Source organism: Ictidomys tridecemlineatus, chromosome 3, assembly GCF_052094955.1.
Source record: "Ictidomys tridecemlineatus isolate mIctTri1 chromosome 3, mIctTri1.hap1, whole genome shotgun sequence".
NCBI lineage: Eukaryota > Metazoa > Chordata > Mammalia > Rodentia > Sciuridae > Ictidomys > Ictidomys tridecemlineatus.
The window spans coordinates 53,848,174-53,872,356 of NC_135479.1; the positions used below are offsets into that span (position 1 = coordinate 53,848,174).

General features: G+C 39.9%; 1 protein-coding gene across 1 annotated transcript in view; it reads left to right on the forward strand.

Moving 5' to 3' along the window:
- Positions 1-24,183, forward strand: part of Glp2r (glucagon like peptide 2 receptor) — a 79,756-nt gene that overhangs the window by 20,575 nt on the left and 34,998 nt on the right. Inside the window, exons 4-7 of the mRNA XM_005332872.5 lie at positions 3,298-3,419; positions 19,142-19,248; positions 21,358-21,511; positions 23,910-24,069. Of these exons, the coding sequence (XP_005332929.1) occupies positions 3,298-3,419; positions 19,142-19,248; positions 21,358-21,511; positions 23,910-24,069 (543 nt within the window). The remainder of the gene's footprint in view (positions 1-3,297; positions 3,420-19,141; positions 19,249-21,357; positions 21,512-23,909; positions 24,070-24,183) is intronic.

A 24,183-nucleotide genomic window follows, 5' to 3' on the forward strand; every position in this document is an offset into this window, starting at 1 on the left:
GATTATTTTGAGGAACAAATGAGAAGGAACACCTAGAATTGGCCATCTAGCAGGTGCTCTGTAGGTGGAGCTAGAGCTGAGTCAAAGATGGAGGCCCTTGGATTCCTTCACGGTCTTTCAGCTTCCAAACGTCCACACATTCCTCAGGGGTGCAGAGAATGACCACCACCTCCCAGCTTCACCATCTGTTCCTTCTCAGGAGCTTTAGGATAAAGCAGGAATCCAAACTCCACATTTACAAGAAAATTGAGTTAAAGGTTTCTTTTTAAGAAGTAGGTTCTGGGCTTCTGGAATGTACTAAAGGCAGTGCGATTTGCAAAATATGGGAAGTGACTCTCCCACTCAATTAGGTCTTTGGAATCCAAGTCGATTCCTAAAGTATTTTTCTCATTAAAACTTTAGAAACCACACGGTTTCCTAAAGTAAAAAGGGCATGGGAAGACGATAGAAGGGTTTGGAGAAGAACCTCTACAAATGTAAAGGGATGCAGAAGCATTCTTTAAAGGAATGAGCTTTAGGATTCAAATTGGAAGAGGGTGAGATAATAAATACAGGTTTTCTTGGCCTCTACAACTGATCAGTGAGGCTGGGGACTGATTGTGAAAGAAATAGTGTATTCCAAGAGGGGTTTTCCACTCTCCTCTGTATGGGGAAGAGTATGGGGAGCCCCAGAACGTGATAAGGCATAAGAAGGACACATAAGATTGGTAGTTACGGAGGACAACATTGACAGCAGGTAGCTGTTGCACTGGGGAGTGGGGGTGGGGGGAGGGAGGTGCATCTGGAAGCTACTGCAGTGGTCCAGGCAAAGGGATCAGGCAGAGATGAGAAGTTGGGAAGAAGGAGAAAGATCAAAGAAAAATATTGGAGGCAGAATAGTTGAGACTTGTTATTAGTTGGTATAGAAAATGAGGGAGAAAGAGAGAAGTGGGAAATAGAGAAGAGGAAAATAATTCTCCAACTCAGGATGGGCTCCATGGTAGCTGGTCCTCTGGCTCCCCTCCCTCCCATGCCCCACTGTTGGTACCTTGGTGGGGCTCAGCAGCACTGTCTATGTGGCTTCCCAACCTCCTCGTCCCCAGCCTCAGATCTGACCCCTTCCAACCACCCTGCACAAGGTTTTTAAAAACGCCAATCAGGAGGTTATGTTGGTTCCCTTTACAACACCTATAAATGGCATCTCTGACTTGTAACCTGGCCCTGCTGATCTGTCCATCATTCTCCCCCGACTCCCCTGCAATTTTTCTGCCATTCCAGCCAAACGATTCCCAGTGGTTGGCACCCAGTGTCTTTGTTCACTCGTCTGTGCAGGATGCCCCCCTCAAATGTTCTGCCCACATCAATAAATTCAACTTTAATTCTCACCTTATTAAATCTTTCATCCTTCTAGAAAATTCTTCCAGCAATTCTCTCCACAGTGCAATGGCCTTCTGCTTTCCTGAGGCTTCTTCTCTAACCTGTGCCGTCTCTGCCAGAATTTGTGATGGCGGATGGCGCTTTTTATTCGCAATCTCCTGCCTAGAATTTGAGTTTGCCAGGTTCATCCTAGCAGGCGCAGCGTAGAGCATTATGATTTGCATGAAGAACACAAGTGTCAAGGGAACTATTGTCATTCACTCATTCAACAAATATTTATTTAGCATCGATTGAATGCCAGGCATTATTCATAAACACCTGGGATATAGTAATGATCAAAACAGCGTAAAATTCTTCTCCGGTAGGACTCATGTTTTAGCAAGACAGACAGACAAAATATCAGTGAGCATCATTGGTAAGTACAGATGTGATACATTTTACACAAGTTAGAGCTGGGGGAAGGAATGGGAGCACAGGAGGGGAGCAGTGGGTGGTGATTGTAAGTTGAGTAGTCAGGGAAGGCTTCAATGACAAGCTGGTGTCTCTGTGAAGAATTAAAGGAGGTAAAGGTTTTAGCCAATAGTGGAAGTGTTTCCAGGTGCCAAAGCCCTTGGTGGAGAGCATGGGTGGTCCGTTTCAAAAAGAAAAGGAGGCAAATGGGGTTTGAGTGGAAGGGGAAGAAAAGCAATAAGAAGTTAGGGCAGAAAGATTTGGGGGTCCAGTCTGACAAGGCTTTGTAGGAGCCATGAAAGGACTGATGTGTTCTCAAGTCCTTGGAAGATAGTGAGTAGATATTGGCATGATGCCACGGACATCTTATCCAGGTTGTTGATTGTTAGGCCATCCACAGATAGGAGGGGCAGAACTGTCAGAGGAGACATCTTTCCAAGGGAGATGATGATTCCACTTAGGAGAGAAGGACGCAGTGAAAAGCAGTGGTCACATTCTGGATATATTTGAAAAGTATAGGCGGTTAGCTAATGGAGCAGGGGAAGGCTATGGGAGACAGAGAGAAGGCAGAATGACACCAAGGCTTGGAGCCAGAGGACTGGCAGGCTGGGTTTGCCATCCAGCAAGGTGGGAAAGAGTGTAGGGGGAGTAGGTTTTGAGAAGATGAAGAACTTGGTTTGGGGCCTATTGTTTGAGATGTCACTTAGACACCCCAGCAAAACTGTCGCCTGGGCAGGTGGATGTACTATGTGGGTACCCAATGATTAAATGCAGAAAATAGCTACTGCTGGACTGTGATGTGCAGGGTCTGGTCTAGGAAACTCCAGCAGATTTCCACTTCTCATTTTGCAAGTCCAGATCCTGGCCCTCCAGGTGGTAGTAACTTCAGCGTGGACAGAACAATTTGCCCATCATCTGCACACACACACACACACACACACACACACACACACACACTCATTTAATCCTCCTTCAAAATCCAGAGGGTGGCGCCATGATGGTTCAAGTTCTTGATGAAGAAACCTGCAGGCACAGAGAGGGAGGGCTGAGCCCAGGACACCCACTCACTAGGTGACACATCAGGCTTCAGCCCCAGTCTGTCCGCCTCATGCCCATTGGGTATCAGGAAGTGACGCACCACTGAGCAAGTGCAGGAGCCCAGGTCAGTGTCTCCCAGCTGGGCTGTACCTTCCAGGGGTTATCACATCTCTGAGTCACCAGGAACTGTTCTAACTCCGGAGACTTGGGGTAAACACAGCAGACATTAGTGGATCATGGTTTGTTACGAAACCGAGAGGCTTTCATGTTTTTCTTTCTATCCCAAATAAACAGTAAGGATGCTAATGAGCCCCCAAAGGGGGAAACAGAAAAAAAAAAATCCCTTTCCCTGGGATTTTCCACAGCTCTGTGGCCAGGGTGAGGGCCTTCCAGCGTGCTCAGGGGATGGGCTGTGTGTTCTGACCTTTCCTCTAGAGCTTTGTTTACTTTCAGAGAGCTCAGGAAGAGCCTACAGACACTGCTTGGCTCGGGGAACTTGGCAGACCCTAGTGAACACCACAGATATTTGGCAGGATGACTCCGAATGCTCCGAGAACCACAGCTTCAAACAAAACGTGAGTCTGTCCGGCTTGGAGATAAGGTGCCCAAGGCCCAAACCACCCTCCTCCGGGGCACTCAGCTGTAGGGGCCACAGAAAGGGCCTTCCCACAGGTTGTCTCACCCCAACCTGGCAGGGGAAAGTCCTCAACCCTGCAAAGCAGCACCCGCCGTGGAATTTCTCCCATTAATAAGCAGCCATGAAATTTCTCCCATAAATAAGGTGAAACGTGAAATCCCAAGGGAAGTGGGTCCTAGCCTTTGTGCTTGGATCATCTCCCCCAGCTCTCCTGTGTTTGGCTCCTTCTCATCCTTCAGATTTTAGTTTAGTTCTCTCCTTCAGAAAGGAGTTGTCCATGACTACCCAATCCAGACCTTCCATGGTCACTTTCTGCCATTTGTGTGTATGTGTGTGTGTGTGTGTGTGTGTGTGTGTGTGTGCACGCAGTGAGGGTTAAACCCAGGCCCCTCCACATGCTAGGCAAGTGCTCTACCACTGAACCACATTTCCACCACATCCCTGGTGGAATTCCTATATTGCATTGGAATATAGGAACTTCATGCCCTGAAATTCTCCTGTGTTTGCTTATTTGTTATCCAGTCCACTCATTAGAATGCAGGTCCAGGAGTCGTGGGGCCTGGGGTCCAACAGCCCAACAGCATAGCCAGGCACTTCATATCTGGGCGTCACTTCAGGCTATGAACCTGAAGTCACCAGTCACTTCGCCTTTCTGTGCCTCTGCTACCTTGCCCATCCCACGGCGACTGCGTTTGCTGCAGGCAATGGTTGTGAGGATTTAGAGCATTAAGAGACATAAATTTCAGAGGAGTAAATCTGACATGAAGTCAGCAAGCTCTAAGTAGGAGTTACTGCCCTACCACCGGGATCTAGGGTGGTAACTGCTCAGCAAATCATCCTGGCAGCTCAGTAAAAGCCAGAGGAACGAACAAATCCGAGCTTCAGACGTCTCTGTGTGTGCTCTCTTTGCAGGATCCTGTTCTGGAGTCCCCTCAGGCCCAGCTCTTCTCTACTTTCTCATTGGACTCCTGCCTTTCTCCCTAAAGATCTCTTGTTTGTCCAAATCCTGTCCACCTTCCTTCAAGTCCCAATGCAAGGGAGCACATGGAAGAGAGGAGGAGGATGCCTAGGGTCCAATTTTAAAAAATTCGCCGTGCATTACATTTATACGTCATAGTGGGCTCATGTGACATATTCATATAGGCACACAGCATAACTTGCTCCATTTCATACGCAGTACTTCCTCTTACCCTCCTGTCCTCCCTTCTCTACTCAACTAGTTTTCCTACTATTTATTTATTTCCTAAAATTGGTGCTTTATACTTGAGACAGAAAAGTGGGATCCATTGTGATATCTTCTCTCGTGCACTTAGCATCATTAGGCCAGTCCCCTGCCCTCCTTCCCTCCGTCTCCCTCTGTCTCCTTCCTGGGCACTACTGTTCTGCCTTCTCTTTTCATAAGATCGCCCCCTTTAAATTCCTTATTTCTGTCTAGTTTCTGCCCATGAGAGGAAGACATTCGACTCTTGACTTTCGGAGTCTGGCTTATTTCATTTAGCCTGATGTTCTCCAGTTGCGTCCCTTCACCAGCCAATGACATGATTTCATTCTTCGCCATGGCTGCGTAGAACTCCATGTGTATACAGGCCACGTTTTCTTTTTTTCCATTCATCTGTGACAGACACCTTGGCTGTTCCCATAACTTGTTTATTGTGAATTGTGCTCCTATAAATATTGGCACGTGTGTGTGTCACTATCGTATAGTCTGCTGATTCCAGTTCCAAAGAGTGGAATAGCTGAGGCCTCTAGTGGTTCCGTTCCTAGGCTTTTGAGGAATCTCCCTAATGCTTTCCAAAGTGGTTATCCCAGTCTGCAGTCCTACCAACAGTGTGTAAGTGAGGCAAGGATGCTCCCCCACATCCTCGCCAGCATTTATTATTACTGATATTCTTGAGGATTGGGCCACATTCTTGTTTCTTTCAAAGAGACCAGACATAAACCTGAGTTGAGGGCCCACTGTGTGCTCGGGTTTTGCACTAGGAATAAACAGCGGCTGAAATGCAGATGCTGACTTCAAAGAGCTGAGAGTCTTAGGGGGCAGAGAGGCCCCATAACGGCTGGTACAGAAGAAGGGGATGCCCAGGCATACAGAAGAGGGGGACACTGATAGAGACTGGGGACAAGGGAGGCTGGCCAACCTGAGCCCTGAAGGGTGGGAAGGAAGGAGATGGCTGTGGGAAGGATGAGAATGAGCATATTCTTGACAGAAGGGAAAACATAGCCAGGGTCAAAGAGCAGGTGGACTCCCACTACCAGTGTGTGCGCTGCGAAATCCTGAGGGAAGTGGGTCTTCCAGGGTTGGTCCTAGACTTTCCATCTGCTCTTCCTGTGCTTGGAATGACTTCCCCAGTTCTCCGGTGGCTCGCTCCTTCTCATCATTCAGGCACGGGTCAGTTGAAATGTCTCCTTCAAAGAGGCAACTTTGAGTGCTGACGTGTTGGTGAGGTAGATTTTGAGGAGGAAGAGGTGGTGGAGGGTCGGAGACCTCAGGAGAGGTGAGAAGGTGAAAGTGTCCTGTGCCCCTTGCAGGATTTAGGACTTTGCAAGTTAACTGGGGGAGGGATATTTCAGAACAGATGATAGGATCTCTCTGGAAAGTTGGAGAGAGATTAGGACTGGGGTCATGCTGGGGATGGGAGGCAGGAACAGGTGGGAGCCATCTCAGTTACAGCCTAGATGTGAGTGAAGAACACCAGTTGGGTGGGAAGAAGAGAAAGCATGGGTTTACAGCTTTCCAAGGAGAGAGATGATAGGACCAGGTGCTGGGGGTTGGGGGCGTGAGAGGGTAGAGTCAGGGCACTGAGATCTCAGGTGTCTGACTTGGACGTATAGGGGGATTTGAAATGCCCCTCATTTTTAAAGATGTTTTTAATATTTACTTTTTAGTTATAGGTGGACATGATATCTTTATTTTATTTTTATTTGGTGCTGAGGATCAAACCCAGTGCCTCACACATGGTAGGCGAGCGCTCTACCTCTGAGCCACAACTCCAGCCCTGAAATGCCCCTCATTGAGATAGAAGACATAGCAAGAGAGGGGCCTTGCCTTCAATTTCTCCTGGGTTCTAGATGTTTCCCTACCTTATTGTTTATCCTAACTTGATAAAAAGCACTCTTCTCCCCTATCCCTTAAGTTGTGACTTTTTTCATCATTTAATTGGATTTTGAAATTTTATAGGTTTTAAAAATCATTTGAATGTTCTCCCATCAAACACTAAAGGTATTTTAATAGTTTAAAGTTTGGGGACAGGGAAAAGCAAAGAGTTCAGTCCTAGAAATACTATCTGTGGGACCTGAGCCACTTAGCCTCTCTCCTCTCATGAATGTTTGTTAGCATTTTAGTCAGTATTTTTCACTGCTGTGACCAAAAGACCTGACACAAAAAAAACTTAGAGGAGGAAAAGTTTGTTTTGAGGGCTCATGGTTTCTGAGGCCTCAGTCCACAGATAGCCGGCTCCATTCCTTGGGGCTTGAGGTGAAGTTGAACATCATGGCGGAAGAGTATGGTGGAGAAAAGTGGCTCAAGACATTACACCAAGAAGGAGAGAGAGGAAGAGAAAAAGCTACACCGTACCTGTCCTCAGTTATCCCTTAGTTAATTCCTACCAAGGGATTAATTCAGATTGGGTTAAGGATCTCATAACCCAATAATTTCTTGCATTGTCTCACACATGAGCTTTTGGGGGACAACTCACATCTAAACCATAAGTCAGCTTTCTGTTACTATAACAAACACCCGAGGTAATCAACTTTTAAAGAGGAAAGATTTGTTTTGACTCAGAGGTTTCAGTCCATGTTGCTTGGCCTCATTGCTTTTGGCCCATGGTGGTCCAACACATAATACCAGGAGCACATGGTGAAAGAAACTGTTCACCTCGTGGCAGTGGGGAAGAAAAGAGAGAGGGACAGGTGTGGGGGCTGGGGTCCCAGTATCACCTTCAAGGGCACAGCCTCAGTGACCTAACTTCCTCCCATTAGGCCCCACCTCTTAAAGGTTCTACCACCTCCCAATAAAACCACAGACTGGTGTCCAACCCTTTAAACAGTCTGTCAACCTCTGTTTTTGTTGTCTATTATAGTGGCTTCTCTGCTCTGTCTGCTTGTTTGTTTGTTTTTTAATATTTATTTTTTAGTTGTAACTGGACACAATATCTTTTATTTGTTTATTTATTTATTTTTATGTGGTGCTGAGGATCGAACACAGGGCCTCAGCACACGCTAGATGAGCGCTCTACTGCCGAGCCACAATCCCAGCCTGTTTTTTTTTTTTAATGTAATATTTCATTTGACCTTCAAAAATCAAAAACTTAGTTTTCTGTGACATTATTAAGGTCAACTAATGTACTTTATTATTTTATTTATAAATCAAAGTTTTAATACTTTTAAGGAGATCTTTTATTTTTATTGACACTTAAACACTAGTTATTTAAATGCTCTAAATTTTTAACTGCATTTGTACATATGAAATGCTTTGAAATGTTTTAAATATATCAAATATTGATTATAATAAACAAATCTTTCTTAACTCTTAAATAACTCTAGTACTTTGAATACATCAAGGTTAAATGATGAGTCTTAAATTTTCTTAAATATCTCAATAGTTTTCATTGTTTCCAACTTAAGTCTAAAATCAAGTACTTATTGAGATGTTTCAAATCAGAACAATAATACTAAATAATTAGATCCTCTAATACACCATATTCTCTAAGTAGTAATACCCATTACATTGGCAAGTAATTTAAAAAAATCTGTATATGAGGGAAGAATAGAAGGTGAAATGTAATGATGTCAGGTAAAGTTTCATGGCAGAAAATGAGTGTGGGTATATAGGTACTCTTTATAAAATTCTTTCAAATTTGCTGCATGTTCAGAAATTTTTGTAATACATATTAAGGAAAATCCTATATCTGAATTTAACACAAAGCTAGTAATAAATGGAATGATTTGGTTAACCATTGCCACGGTTAAGACAAAAGAATAAAAATTTCACAATAAAGAAAGAAACTGACCTTTGAAAGTAGGGGTTTCCCTCTTAGGGGACATGGTTGCCTATAGATCACAGATTGTTTTTTTGGGTTATCCATACCAGTAGTGCAGGTGTGCTAGTAAATGTTTGACAGTTGATTACTTGTTTCTACCCCTGGAAAAAGAAGGCTCTCGTCTCATATTTGCCAGTTCCTGGGGTGTAAATACCGCCACCAGGGCTGACTTCAGCTTGCCAATGTGATACCACTGGATACAGAGAAAGGAGAGAGGTGCTCACCAGCCACCATGAGTGTTTCCTCCAGGCAGATACAACAACATTACCCCAATGGCACTGAATGTAGACATGCAGAAAAATAATTAGCAAGTGATTAATTTTGAGTGTTTTCAGCTTTTGGTTTTAATATACTTATTTCATTACAAATTGACAGTTTAATTTTTAATAATGTTGTTTTCCCACTGATTGACTGAAAAGTGACCAGCCAGCTCTCACAAGCCAGTAAGTAGGACCACGCCATGTACCAGGTGATATTTTTCCTCTTTCACCTCCCTTCCCACATATCTTCCACGTCCTCAGGAAATTCTTTCTAAACCACTTTTAAACTTTTATTACCTGGTTTGAGTTGACAGAATTCTGTGTTCCATAGGTAGTTTTACTGCGTGACAGGTCACACCTCTTAAAGGCATCAAAGTGACACTTGCTGTTGAATTGCATTCAATTTGTTTATATTAATTAATCAATCTGCTTAGCTTTTGTTGTAACACCCAAATCATGCTGATTGTATGCCTTGAATTAAGCAAATTGGGTTTATTTCCTATCTTCCTTCCTGTATTGTAAGCTATCTTGAGAATAATCAGAAAGTAATAGTCAGATTTGAATACCTTTAGCCTTTTACTGGGGTGCACAACAGCCCTTACATACAGTAGGCACGCCGTCAGTGCTGACCAAAGGGTTTCACACATTCTGAGTCAACTGACCTGCCACACTGGTTCTCAAGTTCCCCAGATGATTTTTATAGATCAACTACCAAAGTGAAGAATCAAGTTTACCAGCAGGTGTGAACCCGGCTCAGGTCTCCATGATCCCTGAGTCAGCACCTGGGGACAGCAAGACAAGATTTGAAAACTGCATTTCCAAGACAGGAAGTAAAGATTTCTTTCTTTAGAAAAGTGAGGGAAAGGGCATAGTCTCCTCCTCTCTGCAAAAGGCTGTATTTCCAAGAATTTAAATACTTTAAAAAAAAAAAAAAAGCCTTCTGGCCATGTTTACCTGTATTTCTAATAGTGGGTTGAAATTTTGCCCAAAAAAGGCCAATGTTAGTAAATCTTTTTCCTTCAGAGTTTTGGCAAGCAAAATATGTTATGTTCTCCCAGCTAATGGGGGTCCTTTGCATGTTAAGTGGCACTCCTCAAGAAGATCTTGTGTGTGCGTATGTACATGCATAAGCATTAACCAGTATGTTTAGATTCCTTACTATGGAATTGTGTTAAGTAGTATGAAAGTAAATCGTTATTTTTGCCTTACTTCAAGCTGCTTTCTTTGCCCTTATAAAGAGTGCTTTCTATTCTTAAAATACAGAATTTAATTCATACACATACATCGATAGATATGTATGCACGTGATATGATTTTAATACATAGTATATCGTTTTAATGATTAATTTTAATTTCTAAGGTTATTTTAATATATCTACATATAACCTCCAACATTTTATTTTGCAATATTTAAACGTGTAGAAAAATTAAAAGAACAATAAGATATGCACTATCTAGATTCAAAATAGGTTAAACATTTGGCCGTAATCGCTTTTGCTTTCTTTCTCTTTTTCTGAAACATTTGAAGTTTGCAGACATCATGAAATTTCACCCTTAAATACTAATCCGTTATCTTCTAAGATTGAGAGCATTATTTCACATAACTCTATTTATCCTAACTAAATAAAATGAATAGTGATTACATCCTATCATCTGTTATATCCATCTTCAAGTTTCCTCCCAATTTTTTCTAGTTTTTCTACGCTGGACCAGGACCTAATACAGGTTCAAATATTGCATTTAGCTTTCTATACTGCAGTATCTTTTAATCTAGAACAGACTGCCCTACTTTTTTTTCCCGTGACATAGGTTTGTTGAAGAGACCTTTTTTTTTTTTTTTTTTTTTTTAAAAAAGAATGTCCCATAATCTGGATTGGATTTGTTTGTTTTCTTGGGCTGTCATTAAACTTATTCCTCCCTCCTCTGTATTTCCTGTAAACCAGAAGTTAGGTTTAGAAGTTTGATGACATGCAAGTTAATCTTCCCAAGTGCTATGTATCTTGGATGACATCACACCTCCTGACCAACATGGCAGATGAGGCATGAGAATGGTGTGATGATGTTCAATCACTTGGTCCAGGTAGAGAAACCTTGTCTCTCATTTTGTACTTGTGGATAATTTGTGGGGTTATACTTTTGTAACACGTGTTTATCTTTTTCCTTAACAGACTTTTAGCAGAGTTTCAACCTTTATCAATGATGCCTGCAGGAAATTAAGTCCTACCATTCCTATTTATTAGCTTCCTTTTTTCTGCTAAGATCTCACCCATTCACCACCTGTTTTTGGTGACTCAACTTACAAATTATTTTATTTGCTGGTAATCATTATTCTTTTTGATGCTCAAAATTTTCTAGATTTAACTGGGTTCAGTGATGTGTGCCTATCATCCCAGCAACTTAGGAGGCTGAGGCAGGAGGATCACAAGTTTGAGGCCAGCTTCAGCAATTTAGCAAGCCCCTGTTCAACTTAGGGAGACCCTGTCTCAAAATAATAATAATAATTTTAAAAAGGCTGGGGATGTATCTCAGTGATTAAGAGCACTTGGGTTCAATCCTCAGTATATAAAAAGATATTTCTAGGTTTAGTTAGTGAAATCCCTTCAAACTGGCTCTTGTACCCTTTAGTTATAACCTTGTTATTCTTTGAGCACCTGCTTATTTCTTGACACATTGTGGTCTATGCTCATTTGGATTTCCCTGCTCTAGGCCTAGAATCTGCTGCTTCTTAAAGGGGTCTTAAGTTTTTTTAAGTGGAGAAATGGCATTAGAACTCAAGGCCTAAGTACTAAGGTGTGCTTTTTACTATTACAACTGTGCAGAGTTAAATCTGTTATATAGACTTAAGGGAAAAAAAATTAAATCAAGATTCATATTGACAATTCTAGTTTAAATATGATATTTAGGATTTTTAAACTTTCTTTTACTTTGTATTTATGTATCTTTTTCAGTGAAGTCTTGCTTCCGAATAACATTATCATAATTATTTATTTGTCTTTTCCTATAATGCATACAAAATAGTTTCAAAATTAAGATGTTAAAATAGTTACTGAATGGAATATTGCTCACCCATAAAGAAGAATGAAATGATGGCATTTGCCAATAGATGGATGGAACTGGAGACTATCATGTTAAGTGAAATAAGTCAATCCTAAAAAAACAAAGACTGAATGTTCTCTCAGATGTGTAGATGCTAACGCACCATAAGTTGGGGGAAGGGAAGAATAGAAGTTCACTGGATAAGACAAAGGAGAATGGAAGGAAGGGAGGAGGGATGGGAATAGGAAAGACAGTAGAATGAATTGGACATGACTTTCTTATGTTGGTATATGAATACACAACCAGTGTAACTCCACGTCATGTTCAACCACAAGAATGGGAAGTTATACTACCTGTTTGTATAACATGTCAGAATACAATTTACTGTCACGTAGATCTAAAAAGATCAAATAGAAAAAATATACATATAAAAATGTAATTGAAAATATAAACCTACTTGGTACATTTTGAGATTTCTTTGCAGTTATTTTTGTCCCTAGGCTATATCCCAGGCATGGAATATTGTGATCATATTGTTTGAAATAATTATTTTCTCCATATCGTTATCTTATGTTCACTTGTTTCTATTAGCGTGAAGGATTTTTCACCATTTTCTCTGATTTTGATTATTATTTTTTCTCTTTCTACATTTTTTGGTGCACTATAGTTGTACATAATGATTTGCTGTTACATATTTGTACATACACAATATAATAATGCAATATGGCCCATGTCATTCCCCAGCACTTCCTGTCTCCCTTCCCTCTCTCTGCCCCCTGGTCCTTTTTCTCTAGTGATCTTCCTTTGATTTTCATTAGATCTCTGCCTCACCACCTTTCTTTTCCTTTTTCCTCTTTAGCTTCCACATATGAGAGAAAACATAAGACCTTTGACCTTCTGAGTTTGGCTTAAATTGCTTCACATAATGGTCTCAGGTTCCACTCATTTTCCTGCAAATGCCATAACTTCATTTTTCTATAACTCCATTCTGTATAAATACCACATTTTCTTTATCTGTTCATCCGTGGATGGACACCTTGGCTAGTTCCATAGTTTGTCTGTTATGAATTGTGCTGCTGTAAACATGGATCTGCATGGATCACTACAGTATGATACCACTCTTTAATTCTTTAAGAGTGGTACAACTGGGTCATCTGGTGGTTCCATGCCTAGTCTTTTGAGAAACCTCCACACTGATTTCCATAGCGGTAATATATATGTCTTTTATCTTTATATGGAATATACATCATTATATTTGACATAAATATAAAATATAAATATAAATCTTTATATTTCCATAGTGGTAATATAATATAATATATATATATATGTCTTTAATCTTTACATGAAAACTATGGAACTAGCCAAGGTGTGTATGTATATATACATGTATATATGCGCACGCGCGCACACACACACACACACACACACACACACACACACATATATATATATATATATATGTTGCAGTCCCACCAACAGTGTAAAAGTGTTCCTTTTTCTCCACACCCTCTCCAGCATTTATTATTGTTTGTATTCTTGATGACTGCCATTCTGAGATGAAATCTCAGTGGAGTTTTGATTTGCATTTCCCTGATTGCTAGAGATGTTGAATATTTTTATGTATTTGCTAGTCATTTGTATTTCTTCTTTTGAAAAGTGTCTGTTTAAATTACTTGTCATTTATGAATTGCATTATTTAGGGTTTTTTTTAGTTCTTTATATATTCTAGATTCTAGATTTTAGTTCTTTATATATCCTAGGTATCAATCTTCTGTCAGAAGAGTAGTTAGTTCTCCCAGTCTATAGGTTCTCTCTTACATTCCTAATTGTTTCCTTGACCATGCAGAAGCTTTTTAATTTGATGTCATCGCATTTACTAACTCCTGGCATTATTTCCTGAGCTTGAGGGATCCTATTGAGAACTTGTTGCCGGTGCCTATATGCTGGAGTGTTGACTCTGTTTTCTTCTAGGAGTTGCATAGCTTCTGGTCTAATTCTGAGGTCTTTGATCTATTCTGAGTTGATTTTTGTGCAGAGTGAGAGATAACGGTCTCATCTCATTGTCCTGCATGTAGATAACCAGTTTTCCCAGCACCATTTGTTAAAATGGTAGTCTTTTCTCTAATGTATGTTTGGGCACCTTTGTCAAGGATCAGGACTGTAGATGTGTGGTTTTGTCTCTGTGTCTTCTGATCTGTTCCCTTGGTCTATGTGTCTATTTTTATGCCAGTACCACGCAGTGTTTGTTACTACAGCTCTGCAGTGTAATTTGAAGTCAGATATTGTGATGCCTAGAGCATTGCTTTTTTGGCTTAGAATTGCTTTGGCTATTCCAGATCTTTTATTTCTTTCAAGTGAATTTTAGGACTGTTTTTCTAGTTCTGTGAAGAATGTCATTGGTACTTTGATGGGGATTGCATTGAATTTGTATGTTACTTTTGGTAGAATGGCCCTTTTTTTAACTATATTAATTCTTCCTATCCATGAACATGGGTGGTCTTTCTATCTTCTGGGGTCTTCTTCAATTTTTTTCTTCAGTGTTCTCTAGTTTTCATTGTAGAGATCTTTTAGTTAAATTGATTCCTAATATTTTTAAAAAGCTATTGTGAGTGGTATGGGATGGTTTTCCTCATTTCTGTCTTAGCAGAATCATTGTTGGTATGTTAATTTTATTCTTAATATATAAAATATTGGCAGGGTTTGAAAGCCAAAACTACATAAAAAAGATCTCTGACTCTTGACACTATATCCTCCACCCTATCCTTACCTATTCCCTATAAGCAATCAGTTTGATTATTTTCTGGCTTATTCTTTCTTTGTTTTTTTTTTAATCATTGTATCATATTATTATTATTATTACCTATTATTATTTTGTTTATTATTCTCTATTTTCTATATCATTTATTATCATTTTTATAATTATAACTTGTTTCTTGTTGCAAAACTAAGCAAATAAGTAAACATTGTTGTTCCCCTTTTCCATTTATATATATATATATATATATATATATATATATATATATATATATATATATATTCTGTACAACATACCTTACTATTTGTCTTATTTTTTTCCATTTAACAACATATCCTGGAAATCACTGTATATCATTTTATAGAAATATGTATTCACAGCTGCTTGTATGTACTTCACATCATGTATCTATGATAGTTTTCTCAGCCCTATTCTATGGTGATTTGGATTATGTCCAATCTTTTATTTTCAATAATGCCATAACCTTTATGTACACATTGTTTCATATTTGTGGCAGTATATCCTTTGGAAGATTCCTAGAAATGGGATTACTGGATTAAAAAAATATATATATATAAGACACACACACATATCACAAAGAATAAAAAGTCACTAACTAATGTCACAAAAAAGAAAATATAGAATTAAAAACTAATACAGAAAAAGGAGAAAAAAATAACTTAAAAAATGGGACTGAGAGAAACCCGATAGTTTTAAACTCAACCAGATAAAGAACCACCTTTAATATAAATGTTCTAAATCAGGTTGTATTAAGAAGAAAGATCAAAGCAAAACCCAAGTACATGCTATCCAGAAAACATTTACTTTACAGGCTACGGTTAGAATTTAAAAGATGAAAAAGAGGTATCCCATCATAAAAAACAATACTAATCAGAAGAAAGGAGGGACGGCTATTTTGATATTAGACACAATAGCTCTTAGAGTAATGTATATTACTAGGATTATAGAGAGATGCTTTATAATAATGAGTAGACAAATTTACCATGAGAACATATCAATCCTAAATCTTTTTTTTTAAGAGAGAGAGAAAGAGAGAATTTTTTAATATTTATTTTTTAGTTTTCAGTGGACACAACATCTTTATTTTTTAAATTTTTATGTGGTGCTGAGGATCGAACCCAGTGCCCCGCGCATACCAGGCGAGCGCACTACCACTTGAGCCACATCCCCAGCCCCAATCCTAAATCTTAATACCTAGTAACAGATTCTGAAAGCTCATGAAGTCCAAACTGATAAAATTTAAGGAAGAAATAGAGGACAAAATAATGATACTAGTTCCACAAACTATCCAAAAAATTGAAAAAGAAGAAATACAAACCAACTCAGTTTATGAGGCCGTCATTAGATCAGACAAAAAATTACAAGAAAATAAAATTACTGACTGGTATCCCTCAGGAGAATACACAAAAATTCCTGGAAAAATTTTAGCAAACTGAGTCCAACAACAGGAAATTCATACATCATGACCAAGTGCACTTAAACCAAGAAGGCAACTTGTTGGTCTGATTCATCTGAAGATTAATCAATGAAATTCATCATATTAACAGACTGAAAAAGATGATCTAGGTGATTCTTTCCCATAGACAAACAGAAAGCACTTGACAAAACTTAACCTCCATTCATGATAAAAACTCTCAGTCTTTAAGGGAGAGAATGGAGATTTCTCAATTGAATAAAGCCAAGGTAGATTGAATAAGGGCCTCCTAAAGAAGTCCATGTCCTAATCTCCAGAACCTGTGAGCATTTACTTTATATATCAAAAGGTCTTTTCAGATGTGATTATGTTAAGGGTCTTGAGATAGGGAAGATTATCCCGGGTGATCCTGGTGGGGCCATGGTAAACAGGAGTGTCCTAAGGAGAGGGGGATAGTAGGATTAAGGATGAAAGTGCTGTCAGAGAGGAGAGAAGATGCTACACTGTGGACAGTGAGGATGGGAAAGAGAGCCAGAGAAAATAAATACAGACATAGAAATTGCCAGTAAATTGATTATTTTCTGCAGCCTCCAACACTTTGTTATGAGCTGAAGCTGATTTTGGATTTCTGACCAAAACTATGGGAATTAAGTCATATTATTTTAAGTCATCAATTTTGTGGTACTATGTTACAGCAGCCGCAGAAAATCAATATAAAAGGCACTTGTAGCTCACATCATATTAATTGGTGAGTGACCATTTTCCCCTAATATCTTTCACCAGGAAGTTATTCCATTTTTTTCTATTTCTATTCAACATTGTACTGGAGATCCTAGAGAGAGAGAAAAACAGGCAAAGAAGGAGGCAAAGGGCATAGAATTTGGAAAAGAAGAAGTAAAAATGTTGTTATTCAAATATAGCATGATCATCCATAGAAAAGAATCCCAAGGAATCTACACTGAACACTATTAATCCTAATAAGTGAATTTAACAAGTTTTTGAAATACAGAACAAATACAAAAATCAACTGTATTTTCATATACTAGCAACGAGTGATTGAGAATTGAAATTAAGAAAATAAAAACAGCATTAAAATATGAAACAAGTAAGGATATATTTGACAAAAGATTTCGCTGAGCAAAATTTTTTAAACTTAACTAAAGTGAGGGATAGACCATGTTCATGGACTTAATAATTAGGATGTCAATCTTTCTAAACTGACCCATGGTTTCAATACAATTCCAATAAAAATCCAAGAGTAATTTTGGTGAAAATGGACAAGATGATTCTAGAATTTATACGAATCTGTAAGAGTCAATATGACTTTGAAACAGAACAAAGTAGGAAGAGCTAACACTAACTCATGCTACTAAGAAAATTAAAAGGAAATACACAGAATGAAAGAAGATACTTGCAAGACAAGACAAGAGATTTGAACCTAGATTATAAAAGGGACATTTGCCACTCAAAAATAAGAAGAGAAAGAGCTCAATTTAAAAGATGGACAAGGGCTGGGGATGTGGCTCAAGCAGTAGCACGCTCACCTAGCATGCGTGTGGCCTGGGTTTGATGCTCAGCACCACATACAAACAAAGATGTTCTGTCTGCCAAAAAACTAAAAAATAAATATTAAAAATAAAAAATAAAAGATGGACAAGTATTTGAATAAGTATCTTACCCAGTAAAATATACAGATGGCAATTAAGCAATGAAAAGATTCTCAAGAGCATATTTTTTAGGAAAGTACAAAGTATAGCCATGGTGAGGTAGAATGGTTAAAATTTAAGACTTATTGTACTATGTATTGGGGGAATACAAAAGAGCTCACATGGGGCTGATGGAAATGTAAATTGCTACCACTTCTTTAGAAAACAGTGTGGTCGTTTCTTAAGAAGTTAAACTATACACCATACTCTTCCACTATTCTATTTCTAGGTATTTATCTGAGAGAAATAAAAACCTATGTCCACACAAGAACTTGCCCAGAAGTGTTCATAAAAACTTTGTGAAAGCCCAAAACTGAAAACAATCCAATCGCCCACCAGTAAGTAAGAGGATAAATAAAATGTGGTATTTTCACAGTGAACTGCTATTCAGCAATAAAAAAGGAACAAACTATTGAAACATGCTATGGCATGAAGGAACCTCAAAATAAATACTCCAGATGCAATAAGCCTGACAAAAGAGTAACATGTCAAAATAGTCTGTTTATATAAAATTTTAGAAAATACAAACTGATCTCTAATGACAGAAAGCAGAACAGTATTTCCCTGGGCAGGGGGTGAATAGCAATGAGCTAGGGATGGGGGCAAGGGGAGACATACCACAAAGGGTCATGAGGAAACTTTTGGGGGAGGTTATGGGAATGTTCATTATTTTTCTTGTGGTGATAAAATCAAAGGCTTACTCATTTGTCCAGACTTATCAGCTTTTAGACTTTAAGTATGTACAGTTCATGCATAAATATAAAACATACTGACATATCACAAATTATGCAAAGAAGTTCAATACCTAATTTGGTAGATATTGAGTATTTACTGTGGGTGTTTGCACAGAAAGTTATTGAGAAGCCTAATCTTAATTGCAATATGCATAAAGGATTGAGGGAGAAGGTGGGACTCCATTGGAAAATCATGCTTAATAACACAGAATTTGTAATAAATAGTCTCTGTTCACATTCAGGCTATCCTGGGACTTAGAGAAAACATGGCTCTGTTCTACTGGGCCAACTTCAAAAAAAATCATCTATGAAAAATTATTCATCCAGACAGAAATTTGGCCCAATCCTCTAAGGAGGAGGACTCAGAGACTCCCGGAATAGCACTCCCAGGGACAAAGAGCTTGTCCTCATTTCCCAGGCATGCTCTTGTCCTAGACACAACTCTGTTATGATATGGTGACTCTTGGTGCATCCATCATGGGGTGAGACCCTCGGTGGGCTCTGAGATGTGACAGAGAGCAGTCTAAGCCACCCTGCCTGGATGTCAACAAGCATAGCAAAGGAGAGGTGTAGAGGCATGTTGGGGAGCCTGGACGCATCTCAGTCGATGCCTAGACCCACAGTGGCCCTGGGTATGTGGTTGGGGGTTGTAGGCTCTGTCTTGATCCTCATCTGTTCTTCCTCTGTGTCCAGGTGGAGAATTACGCCTTGCTGTCCACTCTGCAGCTGATGTACACGGTGGGATACTCCCTCTCCCTTATCTCCCTCTTCCTGGCTCTCACCCTCCTTTTGTTCCTTCGGTGAGTAAAACTCCTGCAGACGGACAGATGTACAGTCAGACATGCACCATGGGGTTTGCTCAGTGGCTGCCTCTGAAAGATGAGGCTGGCTGATAACATGGTTCCTCAGAGTTGGAAGGGACCTGAAAGAGTCTTCAGGGCATCCATCCCATTTTGCAGATGAAGGGGAAGAAAGGAGTTATCTAAGTCCCAGGGAGAGGCATTGAACTGTGATTGGCCATAAAACCAGACTGACACACAGCTAGACCGTGAGTCCAGGACTCCTTTGCATTAGATGCCATCTGTGCCCTCACCCTAGTCGAAGATCCCTGATCCCACTCATCACTACCCCATCTCCTTCTTACCACAACTCTATCAGAGGCATCATAGTTACAGACGAGATCCAGAAACTTCCTTCAAAGGCAAGTGGATGGTAGAGCCGGGATTTTAACCCAGCATCTTTGAATTCCACTTAGCTATTAATTACTTAAGTGTTTCCTCCCAGCACTTCACATGCATCAAGTACTTTAAATATCTTCCCAATTCAAGTTAAGATTCATTCTGATCCTAAGAGGTTAGTGTTAATATTGCTCCCTTTTTATAAGTGAGCTAACTGAAATATGGAGAGATAAAGTAACTTGTCCAAGCTCAGAGCTCGTGGGTAATGGAGCCAGGGTCTGAGCATTTTTGCTTGTACTGTCTTTCGGAATTCAAAGCCTTGATGCATTTTACTAAATCACATTATTAGGTACTGCCCAAGTAAGATATTTACAGACCCACTGGGGAGCCCTCAAAGGCTGTCCAGTGGTCTCAGCCCGTTAAGAAAAATAGGAGTTCATAACCCTTTTGAATCAAACTGTGAAATATATCAAATTAGATGTAATGTTTTGAACGACCAACAATTAAAAAAAAAAAAAAAGAAACACAAGTGAATATTACACAGCAGAATGAGCCTTCAACTCCAGTGGCCAGAGACGGAATGGAACCCTGGAGATGACGTGGGTCTAGTTGCAGGGCACCTCCCACTGGGCTCTGCTAGCCCCAGGTCAGAATCCCGTCTGACTCTCTAACCCCAGAATGCTCTATGGTTCTTGGAGCATCGTCCTGACCATCTACCCCATCGAGAGAACAATTCTTGAGCTATGAGACAATTCTGCAGCCTGTACCCACTGACTACCTGTGACCTCCCTTTACCCCTTCCCAAAGTCCCCGAACCAATCCAGGATAAAATAACTGTTCAGCCCTACAGGAAGTAATGCCAGCTGAGTCTAGGTTGACCATGGATCTGTTTTGCCTCAGACTTCAGAAGGAGCAAGGCTCAGTCCCTGCCCTTGAACGGCCCACTGTTTGGTTATGCAGGAGGATGCATACATCATTAATACAAGGACCTGCCTTTAATATAATATAATAATTTAATTTAATTCCTTTAATATAATAATTGCCCTAAACCAAAGTAGGATGGGGTATGTGCTACGCCAGAGGTGTAGTGGTGGAAAAGAGTCCCTTTGGTTAGAGAGACTGAGAATGCACTGTGTCACATCAGCTTATATGACAAGGAGCCAACAGGAGACTCCAGGGAGAGGAAATGAGCTGATATTTTTCTGGACACTGATGAGATGCACTTTACATGAATTAACTGATTTAATCCTCCCCCACGCCTCTGAGACCAATGCTCTTATTCTCAGAGGCAGTAGAGCCTTGGACAGCCATACTTTGGCCTCAGAGTTTCTAGATTTAAATCTCAGCTCTTTTAATTAATGATGTGGAACTTTAGACAGATAACTTAACCTTCTTCCTTCACTTCCACCATTTATGAAATCAGGGTAATGAGACTGCCCACTCTCCCAGTGATGGCAAAGAGGAAGGACACCCACAAGTTCACGCACCTGTAAATGGCTTAGAAAATGGCCTGGCACAGTGAACATGTTATACAACGATAACTATCGTTACCCTTATGGATAAAGTAAATGAGGCACAGAGAAGTCAGATCACATACCCCAGTGGTCCAACTCTGGAGCCTTCACTAGGAATCTCTGTCTTTAGTGGTAGATATGCAGGTGGGTCAGGCATGGACCTTTTGGCCCCAGCCACTCTTTCCTGAGGGTGACCCTTGTTTTCCTCTTTGCACAGAAAGCTCCACTGTACACGCAACTACATCCACATGAACTTGTTTGCTTCATTCATCCTGAAAGCCCTGGCTGTGCTGGTGAAAGATGTTGTCTTCTATAACTCTTACTCCAAGAGGCCAGACAGTGAGAGTGGGTGGATGTCCTATCTGTCAGAGGTAATCCCCTTCCCTCCTCCACCATCCAAATTCAGCCTCCCATCAGCTGGGTGAGACTTGGGAATCAGAGGGCAGATGGGTGGGGCTCTCTGGCTAGAGAAGCAGCCTGGGATTTAAAAACACAACAGCCTCTCAAGAGTGGGCCAGTTGAAGGGATCCAGAGGCAGACAGGCTCACCTATGGCTACCGCATGTCTTCAGGTGGGAAAAACTTTCATCTGTAAGCAAAATCTTGATATTGGTATTTTGTATTTTCACTCTTTTTCTTCACGCGTTTTGGATTAGATCCATAATTGTAATTTTTATAATTATTGAAAATTTATGAAAATTGAAAATCTATGGAGATCATTTTTTTATCATGCTAATAAAGCAGTAACCTGTTAAACTAACCTTGCATTCCTGGAATAGACCAGATGACGTTTTGATAGATTAAACTTCCTCCTATATTACTGGATTAAGTTTGCTAAAACTGTTTTTGTTTAGCATGTCTTCACTGACATTTGTGAGAAAGACTGAACTGACATTTTCTTTTCTTATGAGGTTTGGGTATAAAGTTTGTGTGGACCTTTTAAGTTGGTACATTTTCCCTATTTTACTATTCCCTGGAAGAATTCATTTAAGATTTATGTTATTTCTTCCTTAAATGTTTGATAGATTGTAGCAGTGAAGCTATTTGGACTCAGAGTTTTCTGAATTGGAAGGTTTTAAATTATGGCTTAATTATGAATTTTATGTTCAAATTTTCTATTCTGGTGTCAATAGTAGTAAAGACTTTTTCTACTGTCTTTTCTATTCCCATCTCCCTCCCTTCCCTTCATTTCCCTATGTTTAATCCAAAATAATTCTGTTTTTCCCTGACCCCCCCTTATTGTGAGTTCACATCCACATATCAGAGAAAACATTCAGCCTTCAGATTTTGGGGGATTGGCTTATATCAATTAGCATGATATTCTCCATACATTTATGGGCAAATGCCATAATTTTATTCTTCCTTATGGCTGAGTAACATTCCCTTGTGTGTATATAGCACATTTTCTTTATCTATTCATCTGTTGAAGGGCATCTAGGTAGGTTCCATAGTTTAGCTTTTGTGAATTAAGCTGCTCTAAACGTTAATGTGGCAGTGTCACTAGAGTATGCTGATTTTAAGTCCTTTGGGTATAAACCAAGGAGTGGAATAGCTGGTCAAATGGTGGTTCCTTTCTAAGTTTTCTGAGGAGTCTCCATATTGCCTTCCATAGTGGTTGCACCAATTTGCAGTCCCACCAGCAATGTATGAGTGTGCCTTTTCCCCACATCTTCACTAACATTAATTGTTGCTTATATTCTTGATTATTATCCTATGTGCATATATGATTACATGATTAATGTAATTCTACATCACGCACAACGAGAACAATGAGAAGTTATATTCCATGTATGTATAATACGTCAAAATACATTTTACTATCATGTATAACTAATTAGAACAAATAAAAGTTCCATATTCAAAGTGCTTCTTTTCTATTAAAAGGATATTCATAAGCTGCTCTATTTACTAGTTCTATCATTTATCATAAACCATCACCTCAAAATACTCAAAAAGCTTAGGTGTTGCAAAATAAGGATACTACTTCATCCATGATAAAAACAGGTGCTTTATAAAAAAGCACATATAGCAAAATAAACCAATCCCAAAAACCAAAGGCCGAATGCTGTTTCTGATATGCAGATGCTAATTTACGATAAGGTGGGGAGAGACTAGGGAAAAATAGAGGTACTTTGGATTAGGCAGAGGAGAGTGAAGGGAGGGGAGGGGGCATGGGGGTAAGAAAGGTAGTGGAATGAACTGACATTATTCCCCATGTGCACATATGACTACATGACTGGTGGGATTCTACATGCACAACCAGAAGAGTGAGAAGTTATGCTCCATTTATGTATGATGTGTCAAAATGCATTCTACTGTCATGTATAATTAAATAGAACAAATAAAAATGTATCTGACCAAAAAATGCACATATAGGACTGGTTATAAATTGAAAGCCTCTTCTAGATAGAGAGAGACTAGGAAAAAAGACTTTTCTATTATCCCTGCTTTACCCCTGTAGTCCTAAGGAGGATAATGATCTCGGCTCGTTCTGCCTGGGGTACTGTATCATTTTCTAATTGTTTACCTATACCTGATTAAAAGTTTATAAATTGTTCTTTCATTAAACCTTTGTCATATTGAAAAAAAAAACCAAACTTTTTCTAGAGACTTCACATTCTATATTATTGCTGTCTCCCTGAGATGATCAGCAAAGGCCCAGGAGAGAGAAGAGTAGGGGAGAGGGTTTTTGTCCAGGAAGGCATTTTTCTGCTCACTTGGGGTTCAGATGCTGGGAAAGGCAGCACTCACTCTCATCTGCCCTCTGCAGATGTCCACCTCCTGCCGCTCCGTCCAGGTTTTCCTGCACTACTGCGTGGGTGCCAATCACTTATGGCTGCTGGTCGAAGGTCTTTACCTCCATGCCCTGTTGGAGCCCACGGTGCTTCCTGAAAGGCGACTGTGGCCCAGATACCTGGTGGTGGGTTGGGGTGAGTAACGTGACCTCCAGCCTCTTTTCCCCAGGACCAACTAGAACACTGGATCCCGATAGAAAACCGACTGGAAGATGGTTTCTCAATGATAAGAGGTTATGAAAATAAGGG